Genomic DNA, 26,907 nt, shown 5'->3' with positions numbered 1-26,907 from the left:
TATATCTTGAGTGCAACTCTATTTAGATAGTAAGCAATTTTTTTTCTTAAGGAGTAAAGATTATAGACAGTACGTAAAGTTCATTAAACATGTTAGTATCATGAATTCAAAAAATAATTCAGAGTGAATAAAATAATAAATATATCACCGAATATCAGTGTGAATCTGAATCTTGAATTGCACGTCTTACAGATGTTGATTGTATATTTATTTGAGATAACTCATAAGAATGAGACTATATTATAACGTAAATCACACACCATACCAACAAAAAAATTGCTAACTACTAATACTAGGCTTCGAACTAAGCCCATATGTGTTACATTACAAAGGTTAATATTATTACTACATTAATATTTCCTTTCCTTCCGTTCCCAACTAACTTGATCAATATTTCTTTTCGAGTCGTCCCAATTATATAAGTTGATCAATTTCCTTATATAGAATAAATATAAGTAAGGAAACATCTAATCACTTATTCATTTTATTACCAAACACACACTTAAAACACTACTCCCTCCATCCCATAAAAACATGCATAATTTTCATTTTTGTCAATCTCATAAAAACATGCATACCCCATTTATAGTAATAATTCTTCCACTAAACATTACAATCAATATGAGACCGTTAACATTTCCTTACTTACATTGTATTTTACAAGATTTCTTATAACTCATATCGTCTCATGATATGCATGTGTTTTATGGGATGAAGGGAGTAGTTTCTTAAATTCCATGCCGCAAAGAAATTGATCAACTTACATAGGACGAAGGGTGTAATATTGAATGTTAATGTGACGGCAAATTTTAAAGTTTCTTTTTTTCTGTTACAACTCATATACCCACACTTATACGCTCTAAATAACTCAAATCCCCGATCAATTGATTCGAGAGAAAGATTATACTTCTATTATACATCGATCTTTTGGTACGTAGGCATAACTGAATCATGGTCCAACTTTTAATTTTTGTACTTATTCTACCTTTACTTTTAGCAAAAGAAAGACAACAAAATTATTCATTTTTTCCCTCATTTTTTATTTTTGCTAATGTGCTAAATAAATGCATGATAACAAACTATCGAGAAATGAGAGAATAAAATACATTGTTGCTAAGCCCGATTGTCAGTTTTCTAAGGAATCAAAGTATTCAATATAATTTTCGTCAAGCATAAAAAAGTAATAATTATAGCATATGTTCTAAAGCAATATATACTTAATATATCGTCTTGCTTGATTAATTACAAATGAATGATTTAATTATTTAATTTTTTCATTTACAACTTACAAGTAAATTATTTATAATTAATTAATTAATTATATATAATATATAGTTTGATTTTAATTATTTTTATTAATTTATATATATAAAAACTCCTATAAAATCAGTTTTACCGTGAAACCGATTTTACAGGAGACCATCTGATTTAAATAATTATAACTATTCTTGTGCATTGCAATTCGCATACGGAGTGCCATTGGCATTAGTAGTTATACATAGTAAAGCAATATCATTTGCCGAAAATGAAAAGTAAAACGTAAATTATCTATAGAATGAAAAGGATAGCTTAGTTATAGAATCGTAGACTTAAGATCTGATAAATCTATTTGAAGATTGTGTGGTATATTTACGGCTACGCTCTCTGCAATTTCGTAATTTTATTTTTGTTAGTCCTGAAAACGATGTCGCTCGCTTCTTCAATCTCTTCTTTAGAAAAGGCGATGTCGCTCTTTTTTAAATTTCCTAATTACATTTTCCACCTACCTAAAAACATATGCATTCCCTAAAAAAGACATATTGTCATTTCGTTCGAGATTAAAAAAAAAAAAAAAAAAAAAAAAAAAAAAAAAAAACTGATGACTCAAACTTACTATTTAATGATTAGAGAAACAATAAATCTATGCAGCCACATTGTGGCCACCCACACACTAATATAATAAGGATAATCTTGATTTATTTAATTTATTTTTTTAAATAAAAATAGGATTTAGTTATTTTATTATATTCTCTATATTGTACTTATTTTTTTAATTTTTTTTTGCATTTTTTATTTTTAATTTATTTTTTAATAAAAATAAAAAAGTTACAAAAAAATTGCAAAAAAATTACTATAATATAGAGAATATGATAAAATGACTAAATCTTATTTTTATTTTAAAAAATAAATTAAATAAATTAAATTATTTTCTACTTAAGTAAATTGTGGGCAGCCACAATGTGGGTGTTTAGCATTACTCTTAGAGAAAAGGTATTAATTATTATCAATCAAAATATGTTTCATTATTTCATTTCATTAGAGCTTCAGATTAACTGGGCTTGGAATGCAAAAAACTCTTATTTTAATTGAACTCTTTTAAAGAAATGTGCTCACTTAAATTAATACTCCTATTCGGCTATTCATATAAATAATATTTCCAACAACTTCTCTACATGACTACATGATTTGATATTAGCAATCCAATAGTAAAGACATGATTACGAATTCAGGGGATGGGTACAAGTTAAGTATAGAAATTAATAGACTCACACACACACCCTCGTAAGAAAACGTGCATTTTTGGGTGGTTAAATAGATCCATCCACCACATCTAAAATCGAAGTTCACTTCCTAAATTTTGCAAATAATTACTAATGTAAATTTCCCAATCATCTGTAGTTTCTTGCTTTTTTTTTTCTTATTGTTTTTTCTCCAATTTGGAGGAGGCGGAATGGTGGGACTAGATCCTTAGATCTCATCCCTTACAAAGAAGAGGTCTCACCAACAATTAATCTGTAGTATTACCATATGCTATTAGGCCTAAATTTGAACTGAGTCCAAGCTGCTTCCTTGAAGAATGGAAAACCCCTGTTTAAAGAATATCCTTCTACGTATGCTGCTTCTTTGTATAAAAGAATTCCTGGGAAACAAACTGTAGATTAATACCAGCTTGTTCTAGTTGGAAAATCTTTATTCCACGAGATCGAAACATGCATACCTGAATCTACCTATCAGCTTAACTGATTATGGCAACTATTATCACAAGGATATGCACAGTCTATCTCCTTGCTTATCCTTCTGCTGAAGTACCAATCACCAACTGCTTCTGCGATGGTCTGTTAATACGACGTCAGCTGCTGTAACAAATTACTTTCGACTCGATCATGTATAAGAAGGTGACAAACCTTATTGTGTACTCTTGGAGAGTCGAGTGCTAACCATGTGTCCTGTGATTCACTCTGGCAATGAGCAAAACAAGAGTTTATCAACATCCCTCCACTTGTTGAGTTCATGTAAAAAGGCCGTAGCGTTTCGAGCATGTATCTCCTGAATCCTGGGAGAATGTAGAGTAATGTTGTGCTTCAATCTATTAGATAAGTGCTTTTTTTTTGTGATTTGGTGAAAAGAAGAAGATTAGCATTAAGGGAGGTGAACCTTGTAAAGTAGCTAGCTGGACTGCATTACAAGCTTTTGGACTAAGTTTGCAATGAAACCAGTGGCCGTGAGGATCAGCAGCCGGTGGCACCAAGATGTGATGAAACTGTCGAGGCATAGATGAAGAGTTTAACTGCTGTGGCACGACAAGCACAAAGATCATGTATGCTAGATATTCTTACTTGATACACATCATACGCCGTGTTCAAGATGAAATAGGGCGTCTTGATATATGGCAATACATATTGTGGGAAGAAGCACTGCAAGGAAATCGGGGGGTTATTAACAACTCATCTATTTAGCTTATGAAAATAAAACATAGGAAGAGTGTCGTACTAATTCGGGAAAACCAGAAGTGGTGCAATTCTTATTCAGGTTTTTCTCCACACCCTGTCAAGTTAAGAAATGGTGATTTCTGAATATCAGAACAAAGTGACAAAACATAATTCCCTGGACTTTGTATGCAGCGGTAGGCGTACATACCTGCAGAGAAACAACGCTTTTGTAGAAATATCTCATGCTGTGGTTCATAGCAATGTCTCGTCTGCAACAAGGGTTAACGCAGCAGCTTAGAATTGAATCATAAAGGATAGAGTAGTGCAGAAAATTCAGTCTGTAAATGTTGCATATATCCATATTAAGAGCTTACGCATCAAGAAAAAACCCAGCATCGCTTAGGCACTTGACACTTGCATTTTGTGGCAAATAACTACTGAAGTTGTCACAGTGCAGAAAGGTGGCCAAACCCCCAGCAGAGCAACCAGAAAGCAAAGCCTGCCATAACACAGGATGAAACTATGCAGAGTCAAGTAAATGGTACATGAATTTCTCTATTCATTTTCTTGAAAACAGAATGAAACTTAGACCACAGGGTTCAAGAACCTTTTTTGCTTGGCCTAGGCCTTTTGGGAGAAGATCAAGAATGATTGCTTGCCAGATTCTTTGCCCTCTGAAATAAAGCAATGATGTCTGTGGTTCATTCAAAATGGTGAAACTTTCAGATTAAACAAAGCTCAATCTAATTAAGGCCTTTGCAGAAAAAACGTAATGCGATTAGCTTACTCCATTATCAAATACAGCATCCCCAGCAAAAGAGGCACCATCGCAGTATCTTAGCTTTACACGGTTCCAATTGTAAAAATCTGTCAGTTTAGGCAAGTTGGAAGAAGCTTTCAGAAATACTAATTTCTAATCATGTAATTTGAGTATTAATTGATCAAGATCGATATTTTATGTGAAAAATAAAATTTGTGTGATAGTTTGATAAAAAAGAATACATAAAATTTACATGCGGATTTACTGCAACGAGGGTTTTTACTTTAGCGAACTGGGAAGCTCGTGTGTAATAGAGCGGTGTCCCCACAAAGTGCTGAAGAACATGGCCTTTTCCTACCTTAATTTGTTTGCTACCTTTCTTTGCCTTTTCCAGTTTTTGTTTTTTTCGAGTAACAATTAATACTATGTCCGCAGGAATTATGATTGGCATTACACGAACAGTCGACAAAAGGCTCGTCTGATTAGGCGTCTCATTTTTTTTATTTTTTTCTATGGGGACCAAAAAATAAACAGAGCAAACTTTAATTATGATAGCTATTGCTTTCTTTCTTTTTTCTCTTTGGTATAAATTATTTTATGGCTGTCAACATGTTACATGTGCAAACATATTTGTAGTGGGTCGGATAATTATTCAATAATCAGATATGAATTAATTAGAAAGAAATGATGTCCTATTCAACAATAAGCATATATGGAAGCAAAGAGATGAGATAAATTGCATATATACCAGGGTTTAATGAAGCGTTGTTGCTCAAAATGCCAGAGAAAATCTCAACCTTAGACATGTGAAGAGTGGATCCACGGCGAGTAGAGGCTCTGTCGAGGCAGGATTTGACGTCGTTGCACCACCCACCACCCTGTATTATTATTATTCACATAACTTTATTTTTGACAACTAATTTCTTGCTGCTAAAACAAGACTGTGCTAGTGCTAGTGGCAGTAGCTATCATATTCATAGCTCTATCTATATCTTTTAATACTATATTTATTATGTTGTTAAAATATAATGATAATACCTACTATTCTTATGAAATAGTAAAAAATATAATAAATAAATAAAAGTATGTACGTAATTTTTTTATTAACATAGCAGCTCAATTGGAGTTAGAATTTGAAGTGAGGCTTAAGGTACCATGCGTTAAGAAAAATATGAAATCGGATTCTAATTAAATTATATACTATCGTAAAATTAAGGTATTCTTTTTTTTTTTTTTTTTGATCGGGCAAAGTCATGTTAGATGTTAGTAATTAGTTCCCCCATCCACTCCAAGAACCACCTTATCTCTCCATTCACCAAAATCCACCTTATATCTCCAATCTCCAATTCGCTCCCAAGAGGAATCGAACACGGGTCACTTCACTAAGGTGAGGACCTGGTGGCCAGTGGGCTAAAATTAAGGTATTCAGCTCAGTTTTATCCATTTAACCATGAATCCATGATCTTTAAACTAGGTATCCTTGTCGTCAAGTACATATGTGACATGTCGGTCAACCATTTTAACTGAGGCAATATAAAATCTATTTTTTCGTTGTCGACACACAGGCGATGTATGAGGCCTCCTAAAGGCATTTTCTAGTAGTATTATTAAAAGATTATTTATAAATAATTGTTTTTGCTTAACTTAAAATAGAAACTACCCTAAAAAAACTAAAAATAGAAATTAAATTGTTATCCAAATTACATAATAATAATAATAATAATAATAATAATAATAATAATAATAATAATAATAATAATAATAAAAAAAACTAACAATTGTGAAGAAATATCTCATTTAGTTAGCCATTCAATGTTTATATCCTATGAATCTTTCAATTCTCATTGGAAATGTACCATAAAGTGTAGTGCAGCAAATGTTGACAAAACAGAAAAGAGAGACAAGAAAAATTAAATTAAAGAAAAGAGAAAAAGGGACGAGACGAGTCTGACATGGCAGAGCAAGCATGAATGCTTTTGCCCTTTCTGCCCCATAAAATTACCTCAAATTGCAAAAGCCAGTTGCGCGCCCCCGCCCCAAATCCTCTGTCCAAATGATACGCCGGCAAACTTCCGTCCAAGCAATCTAAACAAAATTTTCAAATTATATCCCGACGACAAAAAAAAATTGTTTCTAAGTAATAAAAAATTAAATGAGCTTGTAACTATGAGAATCGAAATGAGAGATCACCAGATTCATGTTACTGCCGGAAAACTTACATGCGCCCATCGACGAAGCGTTCCGGACGAGAGTCATGTTCACGCGCCGCTGCCCCTGCGAGCTAATGCACCGCGCCGCGCACGTTAGTAGCAGAAACCTAAACGCGGCTATCGCCGCATTCGCCTTCATTTCTGTCGGCTTTCTGAGTTGTTATCTCCCAAAATGCCTCATATATATGTATATAGAGACCGAGATTCTATGTGTGTGTGTGTGTGAATATATACACGAAGAGAGAGAGACAGAGAGAGGCAGAGACGTTGTGCAGGCAAAGTTCTCGAGGCTTTGGTCCTACTTTAGAAGAACGTGCACATGAAAGGAACAACGAAAAGAATGATTGAAACGTAATGTGAATCCGTTTAGATATATGGTTTGGTTAATTGTTTTATAGAGAGACAAAGCATATTTCGAAGCTAAGGAATATTTATGAATTCTTCACTCACAAGTTCAAGGATGGAATGAACTGCAATTCAAAAATAACACAAAACATCTAAAGCGGCTTGGGAACGAATTTGTTTATCATAGTATTTCATAATATCTTGTGTTTCACTATTATATATTCATATCTGTATTATTAAATTTAATTTTTATCATAAATACATAGTTATGACATATATTGGTTGAATAAAACACAAAGCTGACAGTAATATTTAGTAATTAAGACATCAAACCATAGAAATTTGATTTCCACGAGATGGAGTAATCGGGGAGATAAGAAGGAATTATATAAGGAAAACGACTAGCATGCGGGATTGGACACAAGATATTTTTTAGAGGGCATTATTATTGTGCGATGGAGCGATACTTACATGAATGAAAGAGAATAGTGAAGGAGGAAAGATTGTGTCCATATTTATTTAGTTTGTTCTTTTACAGGCGTGTCGAGTCATTTAATAGGGACACTTGCATTTTATTTATATTTTTCTTATAAAAAGACATCCTTTGAAAAAAAAAATGAGGGCCATATTTAGGATTTACATGGTGTTGAGGGGCGAAATTGCAAAATTAGTTAGCGGGACAGCAATAATTAGAGTTCCATTATCGCGAAATGATGTTGACTAGGAAATTGAGATTGAAAAGGAGTTCATAACAGATGGATGGTTAAGTGATTTGGAATGTGGGGATTTGATAGAGCCTTTTATGGTGGTTGTTATCCACTCACTGTTATGCCTTCATGATACCTCGTTTGGTTGGGCTTTTATGGTTGTTAGCCGCTCCCTTCCTCACAAAATTATGCCTTCTTGTTATTTATTTTGACTGCTACGTAATTATTCTTCTGAATAACAATAACTATTTTCGTTTGCCTTTTTTTCTCAAAGTATTGAAATTTACGCAGGTTTAATATAATCTATATTTAGAGATTTTTACCGAATGTTTTCTACAAAGGTCTACTTGCGTGCAAACAATAAATGCACAAAATTTCTTATTCTTGTTTACGTCTTTCTTTTTGTAACGGATCATATCAAAAATACTGCACAAGATTATCAATTATTTTAATGACAAGGGCCCCAATTCACATCTAAGATAACGAAATTTCGTGAGTTACCATGCCTAAATCGCATGGGATTTTTAACGACAGGAAGATTCTGTCAAAAAAATTATACATTATCATAATTTCAGTTAATGAAAAAAAAAAAAGCGAGCCAATTGTAACAGTGATTTCTCATCTAATAGTCAACTTCTAATATTTCTCAAGATGCATTATATCCTTGTCCTCCAAAACCACGTTAGGTCATGTGAGCATCACATGTGACCTAACCAATGCCATATTTAAGTGTCTAGCTATTTGAATTTTAAATTTAACTTCAATCTCCTCGCAATAAATAAGATCTGCCTCGACAAATTTGAAAAAACTAGGCTTCGCTGCCACAAAATGGATCGGACCACATTGGAAATGTTACAACAGAGGCATGCCTATATTGTACAGAAAGTGTAGAAGGGTGTTACATTCCAATATAGTGATGCTGATAAATGATCTAAAGGGCATAAAATTGAGAGTATAGATGATCGCGAATTTTATAATACTCCTCCGATAAAGGGCCTTCAAGTATGATGTGCTGGATATTACCACCACCCTACAACAAACCGTCCCCACATTCAGAAATAGGAGCTAAAGTCAGGCCACCAAACGTTGATTTTCGTGGCTACTGAAAGAAAATATAGATTAGCTTTATGCTATAGTCACTTAGTCAGAGGATACCGACCTTTTGGCTTGAGTCTCCAACTTTCCGCAGGGTCACATACTCACCACAACGCAACGCCCCACCAGCAAATTCCACCTGTGTATATCAGACTTTACATCTCAGATAGGGAATTTTGGGTAGAGTGTAAAATGAAGATAGCGACTTCTCATTCTGGATTAGTATATTATGCAATGCAAGTAGTGATTTCAGCATGGAAGTGGCACCAAATAATCTCTAATTCATATGAACTCCATTAATGCATCACAACTTCACAAGCTGTGGAAATATTCAAACCGTGAAAATGCACAAGGAAGAATAAAACACCCATGCAAATGATGGAAGTGCATTTGTATACAAGGCAAGGACTAGAAAAAAGAAGATTGCCATACCTGAATCCCTTGGCTCGCAAGAAATTGCTTGAAATCTGCCATCTTGATATCCCCTACCAAGACTGTCTTATGCGGTGGTGGAGGGGTTGAAAGAGGAAGCAAAGACAATGTGCCATTTTCTGCCTTTCCTACTTCAGCATCAACCCATGCTACTTCAAAATCTCCAAGCTAAAATAAGAAACTCACATATCGATATCAGAAGCATGGAGAGAGAATACAACAAAGTGTCTGCTACGGGAAATCTAACTTAAATTCAGCATGTTACTTTCACATAACTCAGAAGAGGAATAGTGTAGGACACAGGCTCAAACCTTAGCTGAACAAAATATGGCATTAACAAAGTTTATCGATTTCTATACATCCACAAAATTAGGGACAGCATGACAGACATTCATATAAAAGATAAATATTGATAGACGCAACTAATAATAAAAATATAATTACCTTCTTAAATAGGACGTTGCTCATCAACTTCTCAGAAAGTTGAACCTGTATCACAAGTTAAATATCAATGAATCCCAGATTACAAAGGCGAGTGGTTAGAAAGGTGATTCAGTAAGGACTTGTGAGTTTTGCTTCATGAACGAACTTACTTTATAAGCACACAAATCTGAAGTGACATCAATTGATTCTTCAAGTTGAGGAGCGTATACATGTGGACACACATTTTTCAAACAATGTTCCTTCAAATGCTCAGTGGCTTCGGCAGACCCATGCACCAAGACCTTCAAGGCGGAAATCAAAGCGACAGTAACTTAACCTCTCAACAGTAGAAGCCACTAAACTATAGTATTATTTAGTTCCCAGAGAAGCAAGCATTAGATATAAATAACTCGATAGATAGATTGGTGAGAAATAGGATCATATACCCCAACCAGTTCCCATAATAGTCTAGAATTACTAATGCTCCACGACTTCTAATCTCTAGAAACTCTCTAGCATCACAAAGTTAAATTTCTACGCTCCTTGGAAAAGAAAGGTTATTTGATATGACTTGGAGCTGCTTCTCTTATAAAGCATGCAAATGAATCTCACATGCCTTAAGCAGGCAAATGAACCTCTCATGCCTTAGCTTATCATTGTAAAGCATGAATACTTCCCAAAAGAATTCAATAATGGCAAGAAGCCAGATTTTACACACTATACTGACAGCTATAGGTGGTAACCCAAGTGAACCATATGATTGGTATGTAGAAAGTCGAGATAACAATAATTAGTTTATTGCTTCCAGAAACATGAGATGTCAGATTCAGTAACATATTTTACAGATGCAAGGTACAAAAGAATACTCACAAGCTTCAACGGAGATACATGGCTTAGAATCTTTTTTATCGAACCGCCATCTGAACGGCCTTCAAAGTCCATGTAGACCAATGAGCACTTGACATAGACCTGCATTGGCAGAAAGCATTCGATCAACATTAAAGGAGAAAACATGCAATGTTCAGCAAAAGAGCAGATGCTGAAATCAGAAAGGAAAATCCCTGTACTAAAACTGATCAGTAACATGGGACAATTCATTGAATGGTTGTTCCACAAGGCATCAAGTATCAACCACAGAGATAGTGAACGGTTGTATAAGCACAAATCTGCACATCTATCAGTAAGATCAACTCATCCAATAGTACAATGCTAATGACAATTTTACGCTGGGCTGTTGTGACAGTGGTGCTTTTTCTTTGGTTGTATTTGTGTGGGGGGAGGGGTGATATATAAATCCTCAGAACAAAGCAATAAAGAAGACATCATAACTTGAGACATGAGGACAAAGAAATAGCTCGATATCACTGAATTGCTATATATGATAATCTCAAGCCTTTGGTTATTGACTCAACACTATAACAATGGAAGGGAAATTTTTGAAACATGCAGCAAAACTGCATTCAGAGAATTTAGCTCCCCAAAGTTATGCAAATCTATATAATAAAATTCTTCTACAGATTGTACAATATCCCTACACCATGAAATATAAGATTCTTTTTCAAAAGTAAAAAATGGATCCAGCATCTATATTATTGATATTCACTGCATTTGAGATTTCTAGAAGAAAAATATCTGAAACACAGTTAAGAGTTTTACCCATGCATGGGATAAGGATGGAAAGCAAAAGAAGCTATTTATGAAGTTAAAGAAATACAATGAACAATTTTCCATTTTCATTGCAGAGTTTTCATGAGTCGTGAAATTGGAGTAGGGTGGTGCAACACTAGAAACTTGTAATAATGTAATAGTGTTAGGTCCCCCCCCCCCTAAGCGTTTCAGGAAATAGAAGTAATTTCAGCCTCAGCCATGCAAGAAAATAAAAGCAGGTTGGACATACTGTTTGCTCAGAAGATACTACTTTTGATGGTGTTGCATCAAGAATCAGACTCGCAGATGCTTCGTCAAGCTTCCCATTGAGTTCTCCAACCTAGACAAATAATTTTGTGAGACACACAACTTTAATTTTCTCATCCAAATCTACAAGGAATGCATTTCTAACTAGTACGGACATAAAATGTAAAGAGGACAACTTCTAATAATAAACAATACTTGTCAGAGTATATAGCTTTTTCTTTCCTTATACAAATCGTACGGTGGATAAGATGCCGTAAAAGAAATTGAGATAAGCACGCAGAAGGCAAGGACAATAAACACAAATTACCTGCATAGATGCCTGGTCCATGTCTTCATCCTTGCGCGTATAATCATCTGGATTGATAACCTCACCAAAATCATCCCATTCAAATGTGTTATCATAGAAGGGGAACATGGGGCCAGCACTAGATGGGGGTGAAACAAATCCGTCTATGAATACATCTTTGAATGCTCCGTGTTGTAAAGTAGCAACTGAAAGATGTATGGAATATTTTTTAGTAAACATTAAAGTCAAGATGAGTATATTTTCTTGTGTGGTTGGGGCTATAAACTTTAGGATCAAGCACAAGAATTAAGTCCCATTAGCTAATAAAGGTTGGAAGGAAAATGTGGAAACAAAATTGTGCATTTTCCATATTTGGTTGAGGCATATTTGGTTAGTGTGATAAAGGGCTTAAGAATACCATTTGAAGAGGGTTGTTTGATTTTAGCATCAATAATCATCGGATCACCCACAGCAAGTTCTGCTCCAAGAGTTGCTTTTGATTCCTCTTCCTTGATAAGAGTAGCTTTAAGGGCTTCTTCTTTTCTTTTCCGGTTTTGCTCTTCTTCATAAGCAGCAAGCTCCTCTCCAACCAAGGGGATTCTCTTTGACATGGTAACTTTAACAGCTTTTGGAGGAGGATCTGACTGAAGCACCCGCGCGAGTGTGCCAAACTGCAAAGTGAAGAAACGTTAGCCTATATAAATGAAATAGTTGCAGAGAAATATCACCGTTCTTTTTCTTTGTATTTTCCAAATTCCTTTTGAATGACTAGCACAACAACAATATTAGCATTATATCTTTTTAAATTTGAAGGGGAAGAGACTCTTTTGGAACAGAGGGATACAAGAATACCAACAGAAAAGATACAAAAGAGATAATACTTGAAATCATATGTGATTAATACAATACAACTGCAATTTGCTTCAAAAGTGCAGAAATAGGGTAAGGCAATTACATATGTGAAAGCATATGCATAAGACCTAGTATTAATTATATTAACTATTCATTGCACCAGTGCAGCTCACAAGGCCCAACAAATGTTACATCAAAAAAAGTCACTTGCTTCAGCAGATTTATGTTAAATAAAAGGTCCCTCCAGTTAATTTACCTAATGAAAATTCAACAAGGATGATAAATATCTACTTCACCCTTAATTTTAGTACCTTCATATAAAAAATTGAAAATTCAATATGATAATGATTAATATTGTTTCATTACATTTTGTGAAAAATAGTGCAAGGGACCAAGGGTGACATTAAAATTCAAAATCATCTTTTCAGATTACATCCGCAGTTTCCATTATGGGGAGCACAATGGAATATACAATTTGTAAGACAGGCCAGCACAATGACAATCATCAATGGACAATGGAAGTTTTGTAAAATCTGAAAGATAACTAAGTTTTTCAATAAAGGCATCAATATTCAAGGGTAATTTTGTAATTTCACCACAAAACTAGAGCTTTAAGGGCTTTAGCACTCTATTAGAACTTAAAGGTAGTAGAGAGGATAAAAAATAGCAAACTAAGAGCATCCACAGCAGATCTCTCAAAATTTTACTCCTAAAAATACTCCTAAAGTCTTCCCTAAATTATTTTTAACCCCTATTTTACAATTGCACACAGCAGCTCTCCTATTTTTCATTATCTATTTTATAAATTTAGGATTAGATTCAAGGGGGTGTAAATTTAGAATTAGATTTGAGGGGGTGTAAATTTTTTGTGGGCCCAACTTAATATAGATGATCTGTTGGATGATCATTTTATCTCACTTTTTTATTATTTTAGCTCAAATTTAAAGTTAGGATTACTTTTGAGAGATCTGCTGTGGATGCTCTAAATGAGAATACAAAAACTATTGAACTTCACAGCCCAACAAATTTGCGGCATTAGTGTTCAGTTTTCAACATATAAGTTTCAAAATAGTGATCCCAAATTATGATACTATCTTTTTTCAAAGGACAATTAGCTAGGACATCCCATGATATTGCTAAATATATCAATTGATAAGAACCACAGCTGCAGAGCAAACCTGGCCTCTCTCGGTAAAAAGTACAAGGTTCTTCGAGTCTGCAGCCCATTCAACAAAAATATCATGAGAAAACCCAACCTCTAAACTTGCCATGGATGCAAAGACAATCTGATCAAAATGTAAAAAACAATTTATCAATAAGAAAACGAACAATTCCAAAATAGTATAATTTTATAAATTCTTCAGGCATCCTAACCTTTGGGCCATCAGGAACTTTTTCAAGCTCGCTCTTGCTGATTAGAAGTGTTACATGTCTGCAAATTTTCAGATAACATCCTTAATGAGAAACTATCACGACATCTTGGGTACTTCTGGATTTTTAACAGTAACAGTTACTACAGACATATTAAAGGCAGTGATGAGCAACCTCACATAGGAGAACACAACATGAACAGTAGCATTAGCATTGATAAATCAATCATCAACTTGCTTAGGCGTTTTATGGCAAAAGGCCAAGTTCACAAGAAAAAGCAACCAAATCACAAGCCAACACATCCACCCCAGTGATATCACAATATTAACAATATGAAAAAGTCCAAGCGAGCTAGTGTGTAATTTCACTAGAAAAGCCATTATAATGTAAAACTAGCTCTCCAGTAAGACATGTAGTATTCCAATATTAAGTCCTTCTCTGACTCTACACAGTTGTGAAGTCGCCTGAGAAAGAACTGAAAGCTAAAAAAAACATCTTACTTCAAAAGAAACGCATTATCTCGTGTGTCCTCAAAGGATTTGGCTATTTTGTCACTCATCCACTCAAGAAAACTCTTTGCATAATCAACTGTGCTCGATGAAACATATGTCAGGAAGAAGATGGGATAAGTTAAGTGCTGGTGCTCCCAGTACTGCAGGTTTATTCAAAAGTAAACATTAGAAATGGATAAAAGTCTGAACAAAAGAGCAAGGTCATAAAGGTTAACTCACCTGCTCCAGTATCAAAAGCAGCTCCAGCACTCTACCAGCAGTATCGACAGGTACTAATATATTACCATCTGCTCTTAATGTCTTCAGTATGGCATCTAAACAAGAATGTGATAAATGATTTGTCCAAAAAACCATGCCCTAATGTTGAAGGCATTCATATAGAAAAATGAGAGCAAAAGGAAAGGCAATTTTTTTTGTAAAGCAACCCTATCATTAAACAATTAAGTATAAACGTAAAAAAATGACTACAAATACTTCAAGAAAAAGAATAACTAAAAGAAAACAGGATGTTGATCCGCTAAATTATGTACCTAAATAAACTCAAGTCATGATTCCATTAGGGAGCAGATGGAGAAGATATAACGATGTGGGCTGTGAAGCAATTCTAATTGCAATATATGATTCACATAGATGATATATGTTTAGCAGCATCTTATACTCTCTGTCCCTTCCTCTCTATGTGTACTGTACACACTCACACATTTATATACAGCTAATGCGTCTGGATGGTTTTCAGAGGGTAAAATTTGACAAGAAAATTTACAGTCGTAGCAATAGTCAGCATGGCAATCATTACCTAACAATTGCTGGTCCTTTTGACGTCTTGGAGGCTGATTACTTAACAGAGCATTATATGCATCTGTTATTAATACAGCAGGGCGCACAAAAGACTCTAAAACAGTTCCATTCAAAAGCCTGATTGAAACAAGAGCAAGCATCAGTAAGAAACCCATCCATACAAGAAGCATTCTATGGCTAAAACAATTTATGCAATCACAAGACAACTTTTCTTTACGATGATTGAAGTCGACAGCATATATAACATCCTCTCCATCCTTTGTGATCTTCCAAAATGTGCCCCCTAAAAGGTGACCAGCTGCAAGGGGTGCAATAACAATTCCTTCTCCTTTTCCTAGAGACGGTTAGAATGGAAACTTATAAGATGCATTACAAAGAGTAAGATTAGTGTATTAGTGCAATACATGATCCATACTCATATCCACACGATTCACTTGCAATGAACAACTAATATCATCTTTAATAATGACAGAGTTCCTCGCCAAAATAGGTATACAGACTTAATACAACTTTTACTAGTTATCGGGAAATGGAAGTAATGGAACAGCTAAGAGTCAAACTAAACATGATATAGAATGTAAAATTTAACATAAACATTTGCAACTTGAGGTGCTAGTATGACATGAAATCAGCCTCTTTTTCTCCTCACAAGTGACACACACACACACACAGAATGAAAGACGGAAACACAAACACACACAAAAAAAAGGCATTTACAAAGGCTCACATGTCGAGAAATTAAGCCAAATACGCACAAAAGTAGCATAAAGGGAAAAAGGACATATAACATAGACAATATTTTTTTATCTCCAAATGGCAAGAGAACATAGAACAACTTACCAGACATATAATAATTCTGGGAGTACGTCAATCTGATGATGTTTTGGAATGCAGAATCAATATCATCCAGGGTGAACAAATCAAACTCAGATACTTGCTGCAACAAACAGATACTATTAGATAAAGAATTATCATCAATAAAAAGAAGAAGCGCGCTCATTATGAAGAAGATGAAATGCATAGAAATCACAGAATCATCTTCTGGTAAAACTTCCAATAAAATGGTTTACAAGATAATCACAGTCTGTACCCATTTCCATATAAACTTCATACATCTAATGGGAACTGCACCAAATACAGATGACATGCTAGAAATAATCTCTATTACTTTTTTTCAAAATTATATAACAAAAGTATGGACAGAAAGAATGGTGACTTATTACACGAGAGGATAAGATATACTACTTCAGCACCTATAACAATTGTATAGGTCACTTATAGCCACAGCTTTCAATTCAGATTTGTTACATTTCTTCAAGGGTTCACATCATTCTTTTCCTTTCTAGTCTGTTGAAAGCATCACTGTAGTCCATTGCAGGAGAAAGGTAAATTGCTATGTTCATAAAATAGAGCCCCGTCATAAGTATTTGCTCGATACTGAAAGACCTTCATAACAGTATCGCTGCAGTACAAAATTTGCATTCACTTTATGCTTTACATTGAAAATTATTTAAACATTAAGAATGTGACACAATTTTAACCATCAACAGTGGACTATATATTAGTTTGGAGAAAATCTGTAGTACAAGTGTATTTTTTCCTTGATATCATTTCAATTACAATAATATGCAGCACATCTGGATAAGTTTGAGCCATGGCAATTAGTCATTCTGAAACCTAGTGAAGCAAATCAGAGATCGAGCATGGACTATGATTGATGAATCAACACCATTTCAGAATCTCATTACTTTAATTTAGATTACTTCAGAAGAAAACAGGAACACCAAATCACTTACACAACTCTGAATTGACAGTCAAAGCACACTAAACTGAACCAAAATCAAGATCAAGGGTACTCAACGAAGGCACATTCCCAAGATCAAATTTCACCTTTCGAGACAAATAGTGATCGTACATGGTCAGGAGGCCCAATCTGTAGACAGGTTCAGTTGCAAACACTGGAGCAGAAATTCCAAATTGCTTCATAGCATAAGGTAAAGCACCAAGATGAAGTGTGTCTGAGTGTGATAGTAAGACAGCATCCACAGTTGAAGCAACCCTGATAACCATTGCAAGCTATCTCAACTTAGAGAACAGAAGAGGCCACAATAACTACTAAATATAGGCTCTTGTTCAGATCAAAACTATAAATTTACTGTAAAAGTACAACAAATTATTTTCTTAAGCAAAGAATTTAGCAGCAAACTAAATGATTATATTAAATTATGATACAAGCAAGGCCCCAAAGTTGGTCAATTATGTTCTTCAAAATCCGACTTATCTACACTTTCCTTTCCGTTTAAAACACTTTTCCCGTCTATTGCAGACTACATGCTTGATTTTGTACGCAAGGTTGATTCAAACATGACGATTATTGATTGAATTTACAGAATTATGTAGATGAGGAGAATTTGGCAGAGGTCCATGCTTTCACATAGTTAAGCATGGTCACTACTCAATTCTGTGGAGACAATAATCAACATTTTGAGGTTAGAAAACGTCAAGTGACGGCTCTAGTGTAATGTTGATTCACACCAATTATATTGACTTAATTTAATGCTTAGGAGGATGACGAGACTATGAGAATCATTTTTTTTTTTTTACTTCCTAGCATGCGCACGAATTACCTTGACATGAGTAACCACAATTATGTGAAGATCTCACTCTCGTAGAAAAACTGAAAATATAATGTTGGGGAGGGGGGTTGTACTACGATGCATTATTCACTTAAACCCTAAACCCTTTCTACTTAAGCATTGGAAAAACAAAAGTGTAATAAAGATATCCTGCAATGACAAGATAGAGTGAAATTGAAGACCTGGATAGGGGTTCTAGAAGAGAGGTGTCGAACTGGTCGTTCCAACCGCAGTCGACGAGGAAATTGAAACCGTCGATTGAGACTAAGTACGACAGCGGATTCTCGTTGTACACTCCACACAGCGGCTTCACCTGCACTGACGTCCCCATTTCAATGTGGGTTATTTATCTTCTACAGCCTCAGATTTTTTCGGCGCTTCACCGTCGTAGCTCCGGTGCTTGAGGATTTTACGCGGGAAAACGCAGCGCCACAGAAACGGGTAATTTAGGGCTTTTTTTTCCACGAGTGAACTTGTTGGAGAAGAGCGTCTGCAAAATCAAACTTCCCGGTTTTAGGTTTCAACAATTAAGGAGGTCGCAGCTAGTTTTTGCTTACAGTATTTCCAACCATTCTTTCTTCTTGGAAACTTTCGGTATCTCTTTCTTCTTCCTGGAAACTTAAAAATAAACTATTCTTTGCCCGTTCTAAGTATTTTTGTTTACAAGTAATAATTAATTTTTAATCCTATCTTATTTATTAAGATAACTTTTATGTGTTTTTCTTTATTTTATTGTAGATTAATAGTCATTTTTTGTTGTCTTTAGCCAAAATTTTAGATATTAATTACTGAACTCTAATTGCTACAAATTATTAAATTCAAATTATCAATTACTACTAAATTATAATAAAAAAATTATTTTATTATTAAGTAAGTTGTTAGATTTGTGTTTGCTAGAGAGCCATCAAGTGGAATTATGACTTAATATAATTTCACTCTCAAGCTTCAGAAGTGATGATCTTCATAATTTAGTTATGATATTTTAAGTTTCATACGGGATAATATTCATAATCTATGTATCCATAGAGTATCTATCATACTTCAAACGAGATGATACTCGAAATTCAATTATAATCTTTCAAATTACAAATAAAATTATGCGAACAAGTAAATAAATCACAGTATCAAGTGATACCTGTCAAATTTTAACGGATTTCATACGAGTCAAGTTAATATATCAAAATACCCATTTTACTATTTATCTAATAAGATGAATATTTTGATATATTTATAATAAGAAGTTTTATGGTTGTGAATTGTAGATAACATACGGGACAGAGTGAGTATTATATTACTTCATTCGTCCATAAAAAAGTAATCATAATTTTTTTTTTTTGAGATATCCACAAAACATAATTATATTCTATTTATAGACATTACTCACGATATATTACTCTCTCCGTCCCAAATTTTCTTTTTAGGCATTTCATTTATAATGTCTCAATCCAAAAAGAAAATAATTTACTTTATTTACTCAATCATTTCTCCACTCATAATACACTTAATCATTTTTATTAAAATTCGTGTCACTATCTTCTATGATTGTTTCTTGTGTACAAATAGAATACTTCATCCCTCCCACTGTATCTGAGACTCTTTCTATTTTGGGCGTCCCACTGTAAGTGAGACTCTTTCCTTTTTGGGTAAAAGTTTTTCCCCTTTAAACACCTTTTCACTTTTTCACCTACACACAAAATACACATTTCTTAATTCTCGTGCCCAAAAAAAATATCTCACTTACAGTGGGATGGAAGGAGTAATAATTACTCCCTCCGTCCCAGGCCAATAGGCTCAGTTTCCTTTTTTGGCTGTCCCACTCCAATACATAAAGATACTTAATTAAAGGGGGATATACCCCTTAAACTAAAATCTAATCTGCCTCAATTTTTTCCTCTCTCCTCCGCCTTTTCATTCTCTCATTCGTCGTTTCCTCTCTCAAGCTCGAAACCCTAGCTAGCCTTCTCTCCAGAGGGTTTTCTTCTAGATCTGGTGAAGAGTTGGGGCAACGCGTTTGAGAAGGACGAGGACTGGTGAAGGCGCCGGTCGTCCGAGGGGAGCGAGACGGAGCATCCATGGTGGCCGCGACAGAGTCGGTCTGTGATTAGCGTTTCATAGTGATTTCGCCGGAGACTTCAGAGGCAGCGGTGGTAACCTTGAAGAAAGTGAGATGGGGGCTTGGGTCATGCGGCGGTTGTTGGTTTTTAGTTGCTGTCGTCGGGAATCGGAGCAAGGAGAGGTGAATTGGGTTGGGATTTGCAGAGGGCTAGGACCGGAGGATTTGGGGCGTGGCGGTGGCACGGAGCTGCTGCTGTCCGCCGGGCTGAGCAAGGGGCGACGCTGCCGCCGTAGATGAGGGAGTAGGTGCGACGACGATGGCTTGGCCGGGGCTGTTGTTGCAATAGATGACCAGATCTGGTGAAGGAGACGATGTGGTGGCTGCAGATCTGAAGAAGAATCTGCAGATCTTCTTGATTTTTAAGTTGCCTCCTCTCCAGATCTTCTTGATTTTTAAGTTCTTGATTTTAAGTTCTTTGATTTTGTTGTTGAACTTCTGCATTGAGAAACGATAAGATGAGTTTCCTCTAATTAATTTGTTGTTGTTGAAACGATAAGATGAGTTCTTCATTGTGAAACGATAAGACGAATTTTGTTGTTGTTGAATTTCTGCATTGTTGAATTCATTGTGTTTGATTCCTCTAATTAATTTTCAGATTATTGGTGTGCAGTAAATTGCAAATATGATTAAGGAAAATTAAGGGAACATTTAAATACTTAATTATTGGTGGACCACACCATTTACCTACTAAAAATGAGTTTCTTAATCTCCGTGTCGAAATGAACTGGGCCTATTGGCTTGCGACGGAGGGAGTACAAAATTATAAAAATAGCTATTCTTTTGTTTTCACAATAACATTATAAATATTTTATTAGCTCACTCTTTATAAGTATTTTTTACTCTGTGTCTCCATTTGCTATGTTACGGAAATTATTGTTATTTTTATTATTTTAGATTCTTAGTAGTAATAGTAGTCGTAGTGACTGTATCGAATATTATTTATAATAGCTTAACTGTAAGTTAATAATTTTGAACATGCACGTATTATAACAATGATTGAGAAGTTGAATTCTTGTAAAATAAATTATATTGTGCCAATACTTTTTTTTTTTTCATTTTTAATTAAAAGAATTGGTATCCCGTGAAACCGATTCTCACTAAGAGAGGGCATGATGGCGGGCTATGGCACAGCCGTGCCTGACAAATGCAAGCAGGTCACGAGGGCAATTTTGTCGCGGCCCAAGCGCAGCCTTAAAATTCATTTATGTACTGAAAAAAAATATATAGAAACATTATATTTGATCATATCAGTGATTACTTTTTATTACGATAATAATCACTTGCCAAACAAACGAAAAGTATCAAGTTTTTGTGAGTAAATATTACAATTATCATAAAAAAAATACTATAATATTTTTCTTCATGTCGATTACTATTACTTTTCATCACAATAATGATTTTGACTTTGAATTATTGACCTTTGACCCACACCCAGACCCGCCCTACGCCCAAATTCATCCCGACCCGCACTCCAGCCTCGCCCCGTCTCACCTATGCACTCAGTCTTACCTAAATTTTTGGCTAACTAAAATAAGATAGTAAAATAAAAAAGAAATATTAAATTTAAGGGGCTACGTAGTTGTGACAAAAGTGAAGTTTAGCCGAGTTTTCTATTTATTTCGATTGAAGCTGGCAGCATATGCCATATCAAAGCTGCAAAATACCAGCACCAACATCTCATAAGATAGAATAACAAGCATCATATTTTCTTCCCTGCAGAAATTTAAAGGTAAATTTCAATGCAATTTTGCCCTTTTCATGGTGTATGATAATATTGACATTAGGTAAGAAATAAACTTCATTTGACAGCCTAGTTGACTACCAAGACTTGCAGTCCTAAATTTTCTCCATTGAACTTCCGTAGACTCAAACATCTAGCCCGAGGGCTGATCTACCGCTCATACTCCTGTGAGATGTGCTTTCTCGTTAGGGTTTCCCGTCGTTCCCTCCCACAACTCTGCTAGATCCTTCTTCATCCAAGACAGGATGATGATCGGCCCCAATGTACAAGGTACCTACATTCATCAAGTCGAGTGAGGGCTACAGTATAAGAGACAGCTCAAAAAAAGGTACCTCCAAACGCTCTAGGCTGCCCTCGGGCCACAAGAGGAAACCCAAGGAATCGGAATACTGAGCATGATAGAGCAAATATTTTCATGCTTACTTCAATAAAATTATAGAGGATGTCATAGGGGAAACGGAATGGATCTACGAGTATAGATATGTAGGACATAGTGATACTGTGATCATGAGACCTTTGACCCCTTATCAAACACACAAACGTATGACCTCTGACTATGTTGGGAAAGATAAATAAAACAAACAAGAAATCAGCAGACATACCAGATACAAAAGCGCTGGCTGAGGCGAGCGTGTCAAGATGCCAGCTGCCAAGGCAGTAAACAGTCCAACAGCATACCCAGCAAGAGCATGCCAAAAGTATTTGAATCCCTTTGAAGGTTGTGTATCCAAGATAGTTTTAGAATCCCGGCCCTTTTGGTGATCGAAACACAGAACTAATGCTAAAAGCATCGAGGGGATAGCCTAAAAGATCAATAAGCAGAACCAAAAAATACTCAATAGTTGTTTATCATATCTCTTAAAAATTCTTGACAGACAACAAAATGAAGGGCCAAAAAGTTAAAACAATCATGAAATTACTGAAAACGGACCCCCATAGAGACCCTCGTATAATGTAACCAATCAACACAACCAACATCAGTCGGAGAGCATTTATTGAAGTGTCCCACATTGGATTGGAGATAGTGGCATGAGCCACTTTATATGGTGAGGCAACCCTCTCCCTTATAAGGCCTTTTAAGGGAGGAATGGGCCCAATATCCATTTCTAACATGGTATCAGAGCCAACTCAATCCAATGATGGGCCCCCCCAATATCGTTGTCAACAGATGGCGTTTGGGATAGTCCACGCTGCGCGTGCGGGGGGTGTATTGAAGTGTCCCACATTGGATTGGAGATAGTGGCATGAGCCACTTTATATGGTGAGGCAACCCTCTCCCTTATAAGGCCTTTTAAGGGAGGAATGGGCCCAATATCCATTTCTAATATCTCCAATCCAATGTGGGACACTTCAATACACCCCCCGCACGCGCAGCGTGGACTATCCCAAACGCCATCTGTTGACAACGATATTGGGGGGGCCCATCATTGGATTGAGTTGGCTCTGATACCATGTTAGAAATGGATATTGGGCTCATTCCTCCCTTAAAAGGCCTTATAAGGGAGAGGGTTGCCTCACCATATAAAGTGGCTCATGCCACTATAAAGTGGCTCATGCCACTATCTCCAATCCAATGTGGGACACTTCAATAGCATTTCATTGTCAAAGAAAAGTTAAGCAGCAGCACATGATGTGAATGATTGTATAACACTAACGTAAACTTTGGAATTGCCTCCATTCAGAAATTGAAGCATTAAATAGCTGCAGCAAGATCAAGTGTGACAGGATATGGAAATCGAGACTATAAAAAGTTTCAACAGGAGGTAGAAAGTGCAATGGCAGAGTAAATGGTAGTTAAGATGGAAATATGCTGATAGTCCTGTCAGCTAATGAAAGAGCTCAAAATAAAAATTAAGTGCATGCTGAGTCTCTGAAAGTGTTCGCATAATTAGATCCATTTTAAGACTTAATCTGCACAAATAGCAGCATGTTGGGCCACTTCAAGCATATAAAGTCAAAACAGTTCTAGAACTGGATTATCTTACCATGTCACCAAGACCAAGCATCATGTAGTCCGAAGTATTATTTCCAGGTACTGCACTGCCCAACATATTCCTGGGGAACACAATCTTGACAGGCAACTCGAGCTTTCTTGTTATTAGCTGTAAGCCAGGAAGATTCAAACTATTAGCTACCGTGTGTACTGGATTAGACGCCTGTTGCGTTGCAACTGATACCATAACATTTGCCCCAAAGAATCTCTCTGAATAGAAAACCCAGAATACATCGTACACAAACAAACAGGCAAGGAGCATCGCGCATATCTTGATATTCGGAAGTCGAACATGGCTGACAAAAGCAATACAAAGAGAGATGCCCAACAGATTGTTCAAAATCCAGTGCCCTGTGACCAGCCACGCCACAACTAAAGCGACACAGACCAATAACAGGATACTTTGGATTCTTGTAAATGACTTGGCACAGCACCGGGATACATATGGATCGGGCAGGCCAAAGTGCGATTTGACTTGAGCAGTATATGGTGTAAGGCAAAAGTATAAGGCAGAAGCTGATGCAATTGCAGTAAAAGCAGTCAGAAGTTGAGAGACGGAAGAAAACAGATAGAACATAAAGAGCAAGCTGCACGAGCTCATTATCGGTATCATCAATGCCTGAGAGCTATCTAGAGTAATGGAAGCTTCAGATAAATCACGGTTCCGCTCCATTTCCTTTCCGTAATTCAGAGCTCTAGAAGCAGATGCATATGACACTACTATGGCTGTGACAAAGAGGGTGAGTGAAGACGGTTCAAGTAAATATGCAAGCTTCCAAAGAGGCTCCATGCTAAAAATAAGTCGAACACCACTCTCAAGACCACTGGAAAACACCTAGTTGCTGACAAGGATTGGAACAAACACAAAATCCTAAATTTGGAGAATGAAATACAAAAGATTCCTCCAAAATCACGAGCAGGTAATCAAGAATCTATGTTGACATCTGATCTGAACAACACCCCCGGACCTGGAAAGGAATAACTGCGTGAGTAAGCGATCATGCCCACATTGAGAAGGAACTTATAAATTCCACATTAACAAGAACAAGCAAGAATAATTATAAAATCTCACATCTGATTTCAATAAACTAACAAAAGCAATCGCATACTATTTCTCAATAAACATTCACTCAACCTTTCTCTATTTCAGCAATCCATTTCTGGAAGAATTTCACTAAAATCACAGACGAATCGCCTGAAAATAACCCTCATTATATCATAAGCCCCAAAACACCTCTCCAAAACCCAAATCGAAAGAGTACATAAAAATGCAGAGGGGAAAGTATTAAATATCAGCTACCTGGAAACACGGAAAAGTTATCAGACGGGTTGACTAAACACTCAATGGTGAATATAGTAGACAACAAAGAAAAAAATATATAATTAAACAAAAGTAGACATTAATCCAAACAAAATCAAGATAACGATTATTCTATAGAAGAACTGAGAGGAAAATATTGCTTGGTCAAATACAACAAGGGCCATTCAAGAAATAGAATTACCATTTGCCAAATTTTTGGGATGCGAAAAGGGGCTTCTCTGACGGGGGAGCGTTCAGAGAGAAAAGTGAAGTGGAGAGAGACTTGAGAGAGTGAGACCGACGCAGGCAGGAGCAGCCGGCCGTATTTCGGTATTTTCACTTCTACCCCACTAACTATATAGGAAATATAGTAATTTGGTCCCTTAAGAGTTATGATATTAACATTTGGTCAAATTTCATTTGGGAAGAACAGCTGGTCTTGGGTGCGACCGTCGCACAGTGTGCGACGGGTCCGCCCCGACCCGCGTCCGACCCAGCCCGCATTCCAGACTCAAAATCCTAGATTCTAAATTATTACATTTGTTTATAATAATTATTACTTTTAATAAGAATGAAATATACATTTGTTCGCACAAATGTATACTTATATAAATATAGGTATTTTCCTTCATTTAATGTACAGTATTATATTTTCTAAACCCTAAATTCTATAAACTAAACCCTAAACCCTGTAAACTAAACCCTAAGCGTGAACACTAAACCCTAATAGGTGAAAACTAAACCCTAAGCCTGAACACTAAACCCTAATAGGAGTATTTACTTTTAATAAGCATAAGATATACATTTGGTCGCACAAATGTATACTTATATTAATATAAATATTTACCTTCATTCAATATAAAATATTATACATATCAATATACATTTATATGAACAAATGTATATATTATGTTTATTAAAAGTAACAATTATTATAAACAAATGTAATAATTAGGAGTATGGGTCAAACCCACGCGGGTCAGGGTTTCGGGTCAGGAGTGCGGGTTTGGAGCCGGGTCGACCCGTCGCACACCTGTGCGACGATCGCACCCAATAATTTGCGTGGGAAGAAATATGAATGCAACTTTTGTCCCGTAAAAAAAACAAAAAATAAAAAAAACAAAAAAAATCAAAAAGACAAAAAAAACTTTTGTCCCGTCAAATTTCACTTTCCATTCGATATTTCGAAATAAATTCACTGTGGCTTTTAAAAGTTTTAACTAGTATTAGTACGTCGTCGTCGGTGCCCGGCGAACATCAAAATTAAATAATATTATAAATAAACAAATATAAATATTTTAAATATAAGCATATACTAATTGTTTTCTAAATAAAATAATTTATATTATCAATTACTCAATAAAAAAATTGAATTTAAAAACATATAAATTTTCAATTTTATATTTTTAACAGTTGATTCCTTTTAGATACATTAATTGATTTTAATTGATAATGAGTATAGATAAATATTGATATGAACAGTACTGGTGAGTTGTGAGGAGATACATGGCAAAAAACTAAAAAATGCTTCTGAGAGTTGAAAATAAGCATAGATTCAAAAACTCCCAAAAAGAAATATGACAGTAATTATTTTTGTATAGATTTAAATTTTTAATTTAAGCCGTTTACCAATAGTTATTTTTATCAGCGAGTTAGTGAAAAAAAAAAAGTTTGAACTTAAGACTATATCGTTCATTTTCAAATAACATGTACATGGTTTTTGAAAT

At 35.4% G+C, this 26,907-nt stretch overlaps 3 protein-coding genes across 8 annotated transcripts; all 3 read right to left on the bottom strand.

Annotated features, from left to right (window-relative positions):
* Positions 1–2,640: 2,640 nt before the first annotated feature.
* Positions 2,641–7,525, bottom strand: LOC130993478 (pectin acetylesterase 9). The gene is made up of 13 exons (XM_057918378.1): positions 6,669–7,525; positions 6,452–6,534; positions 5,198–5,327; positions 4,477–4,556; positions 4,297–4,383; positions 4,064–4,188; positions 3,898–3,958; positions 3,751–3,804; positions 3,597–3,674; positions 3,415–3,520; positions 3,165–3,313; positions 2,978–3,095; positions 2,641–2,899 (listed from the first exon to the last, which is right to left on the bottom strand). The coding sequence occupies exons 1-12, from the start codon at positions 6,796–6,798 to the stop codon at positions 2,991–2,993; spliced, it is 1,188 nt and encodes a 395-aa protein (XP_057774361.1). The 5' UTR covers positions 6,799–7,525; the 3' UTR covers positions 2,641–2,899; positions 2,978–2,990.
* A 982-nt stretch (positions 7,526–8,507) lies between these two features.
* LOC130993477 (cleavage and polyadenylation specificity factor subunit 2) lies at positions 8,508–18,687 on the bottom strand. Of its 4 annotated transcripts, none has more exons than XM_057918375.1 (19): positions 18,600–18,687; positions 18,213–18,520; positions 17,285–17,453; positions 16,235–16,331; positions 15,602–15,728; positions 15,393–15,511; positions 14,816–14,910; positions 14,585–14,736; positions 14,088–14,145; positions 13,892–13,999; positions 12,280–12,532; positions 11,883–12,067; positions 11,559–11,648; positions 10,532–10,630; positions 9,832–9,963; positions 9,683–9,727; positions 9,239–9,406; positions 8,871–8,945; positions 8,508–8,741 (listed from the first exon to the last, which is right to left on the bottom strand). In XM_057918375.1, the coding sequence occupies exons 2-19, from the start codon at positions 18,359–18,361 to the stop codon at positions 8,643–8,645; spliced, it is 2,220 nt and encodes a 739-aa protein (XP_057774358.1). In that variant the 5' UTR covers positions 18,362–18,520; positions 18,600–18,687; the 3' UTR covers positions 8,508–8,642. The 4 variants fall into 4 exon arrangements, with proteins under 4 accessions (XP_057774358.1, XP_057774359.1, XP_057774357.1 ...); XM_057918376.1 differs by having other exon boundaries at positions 18,588–18,681; XM_057918374.1 differs by having other exon boundaries at positions 18,213–18,646.
* A 3,139-nt stretch (positions 18,688–21,826) lies between these two features.
* On the bottom strand, positions 21,827–25,591 carry LOC130993475 (signal peptide peptidase-like 1). 3 transcript variants are annotated; one of them, XM_057918373.1, is made up of 4 exons: positions 25,383–25,591; positions 23,873–24,848; positions 22,490–22,690; positions 21,827–22,161 (listed from the first exon to the last, which is right to left on the bottom strand). In XM_057918373.1, exons 2-4 carry the CDS (start codon positions 24,668–24,670, stop codon positions 22,045–22,047), a joined length of 1,116 nt encoding a protein of 371 aa, XP_057774356.1. In that variant the 5' UTR covers positions 24,671–24,848; positions 25,383–25,591; the 3' UTR covers positions 21,827–22,044. The 3 variants fall into 3 exon arrangements, with proteins under 3 accessions (XP_057774356.1, XP_057774354.1, XP_057774355.1); XM_057918371.1 differs by having other exon boundaries at positions 25,016–25,398; XM_057918372.1 differs by lacking the exon at positions 25,383–25,591 and adding an exon at positions 24,953–25,147.
* Between the last annotated feature and the right edge of the window lie 1,316 nt (positions 25,592–26,907).

Source organism: Salvia miltiorrhiza, chromosome 7 (assembly GCF_028751815.1).
Source record: "Salvia miltiorrhiza cultivar Shanhuang (shh) chromosome 7, IMPLAD_Smil_shh, whole genome shotgun sequence".
NCBI classification, from domain to species: Eukaryota; Viridiplantae; Streptophyta; class Magnoliopsida; order Lamiales; family Lamiaceae; genus Salvia; species Salvia miltiorrhiza.
The sequence above is the reverse complement of the archived record's forward strand: the minus strand, read 5'-3'. Positions and strand labels throughout refer to the sequence as shown.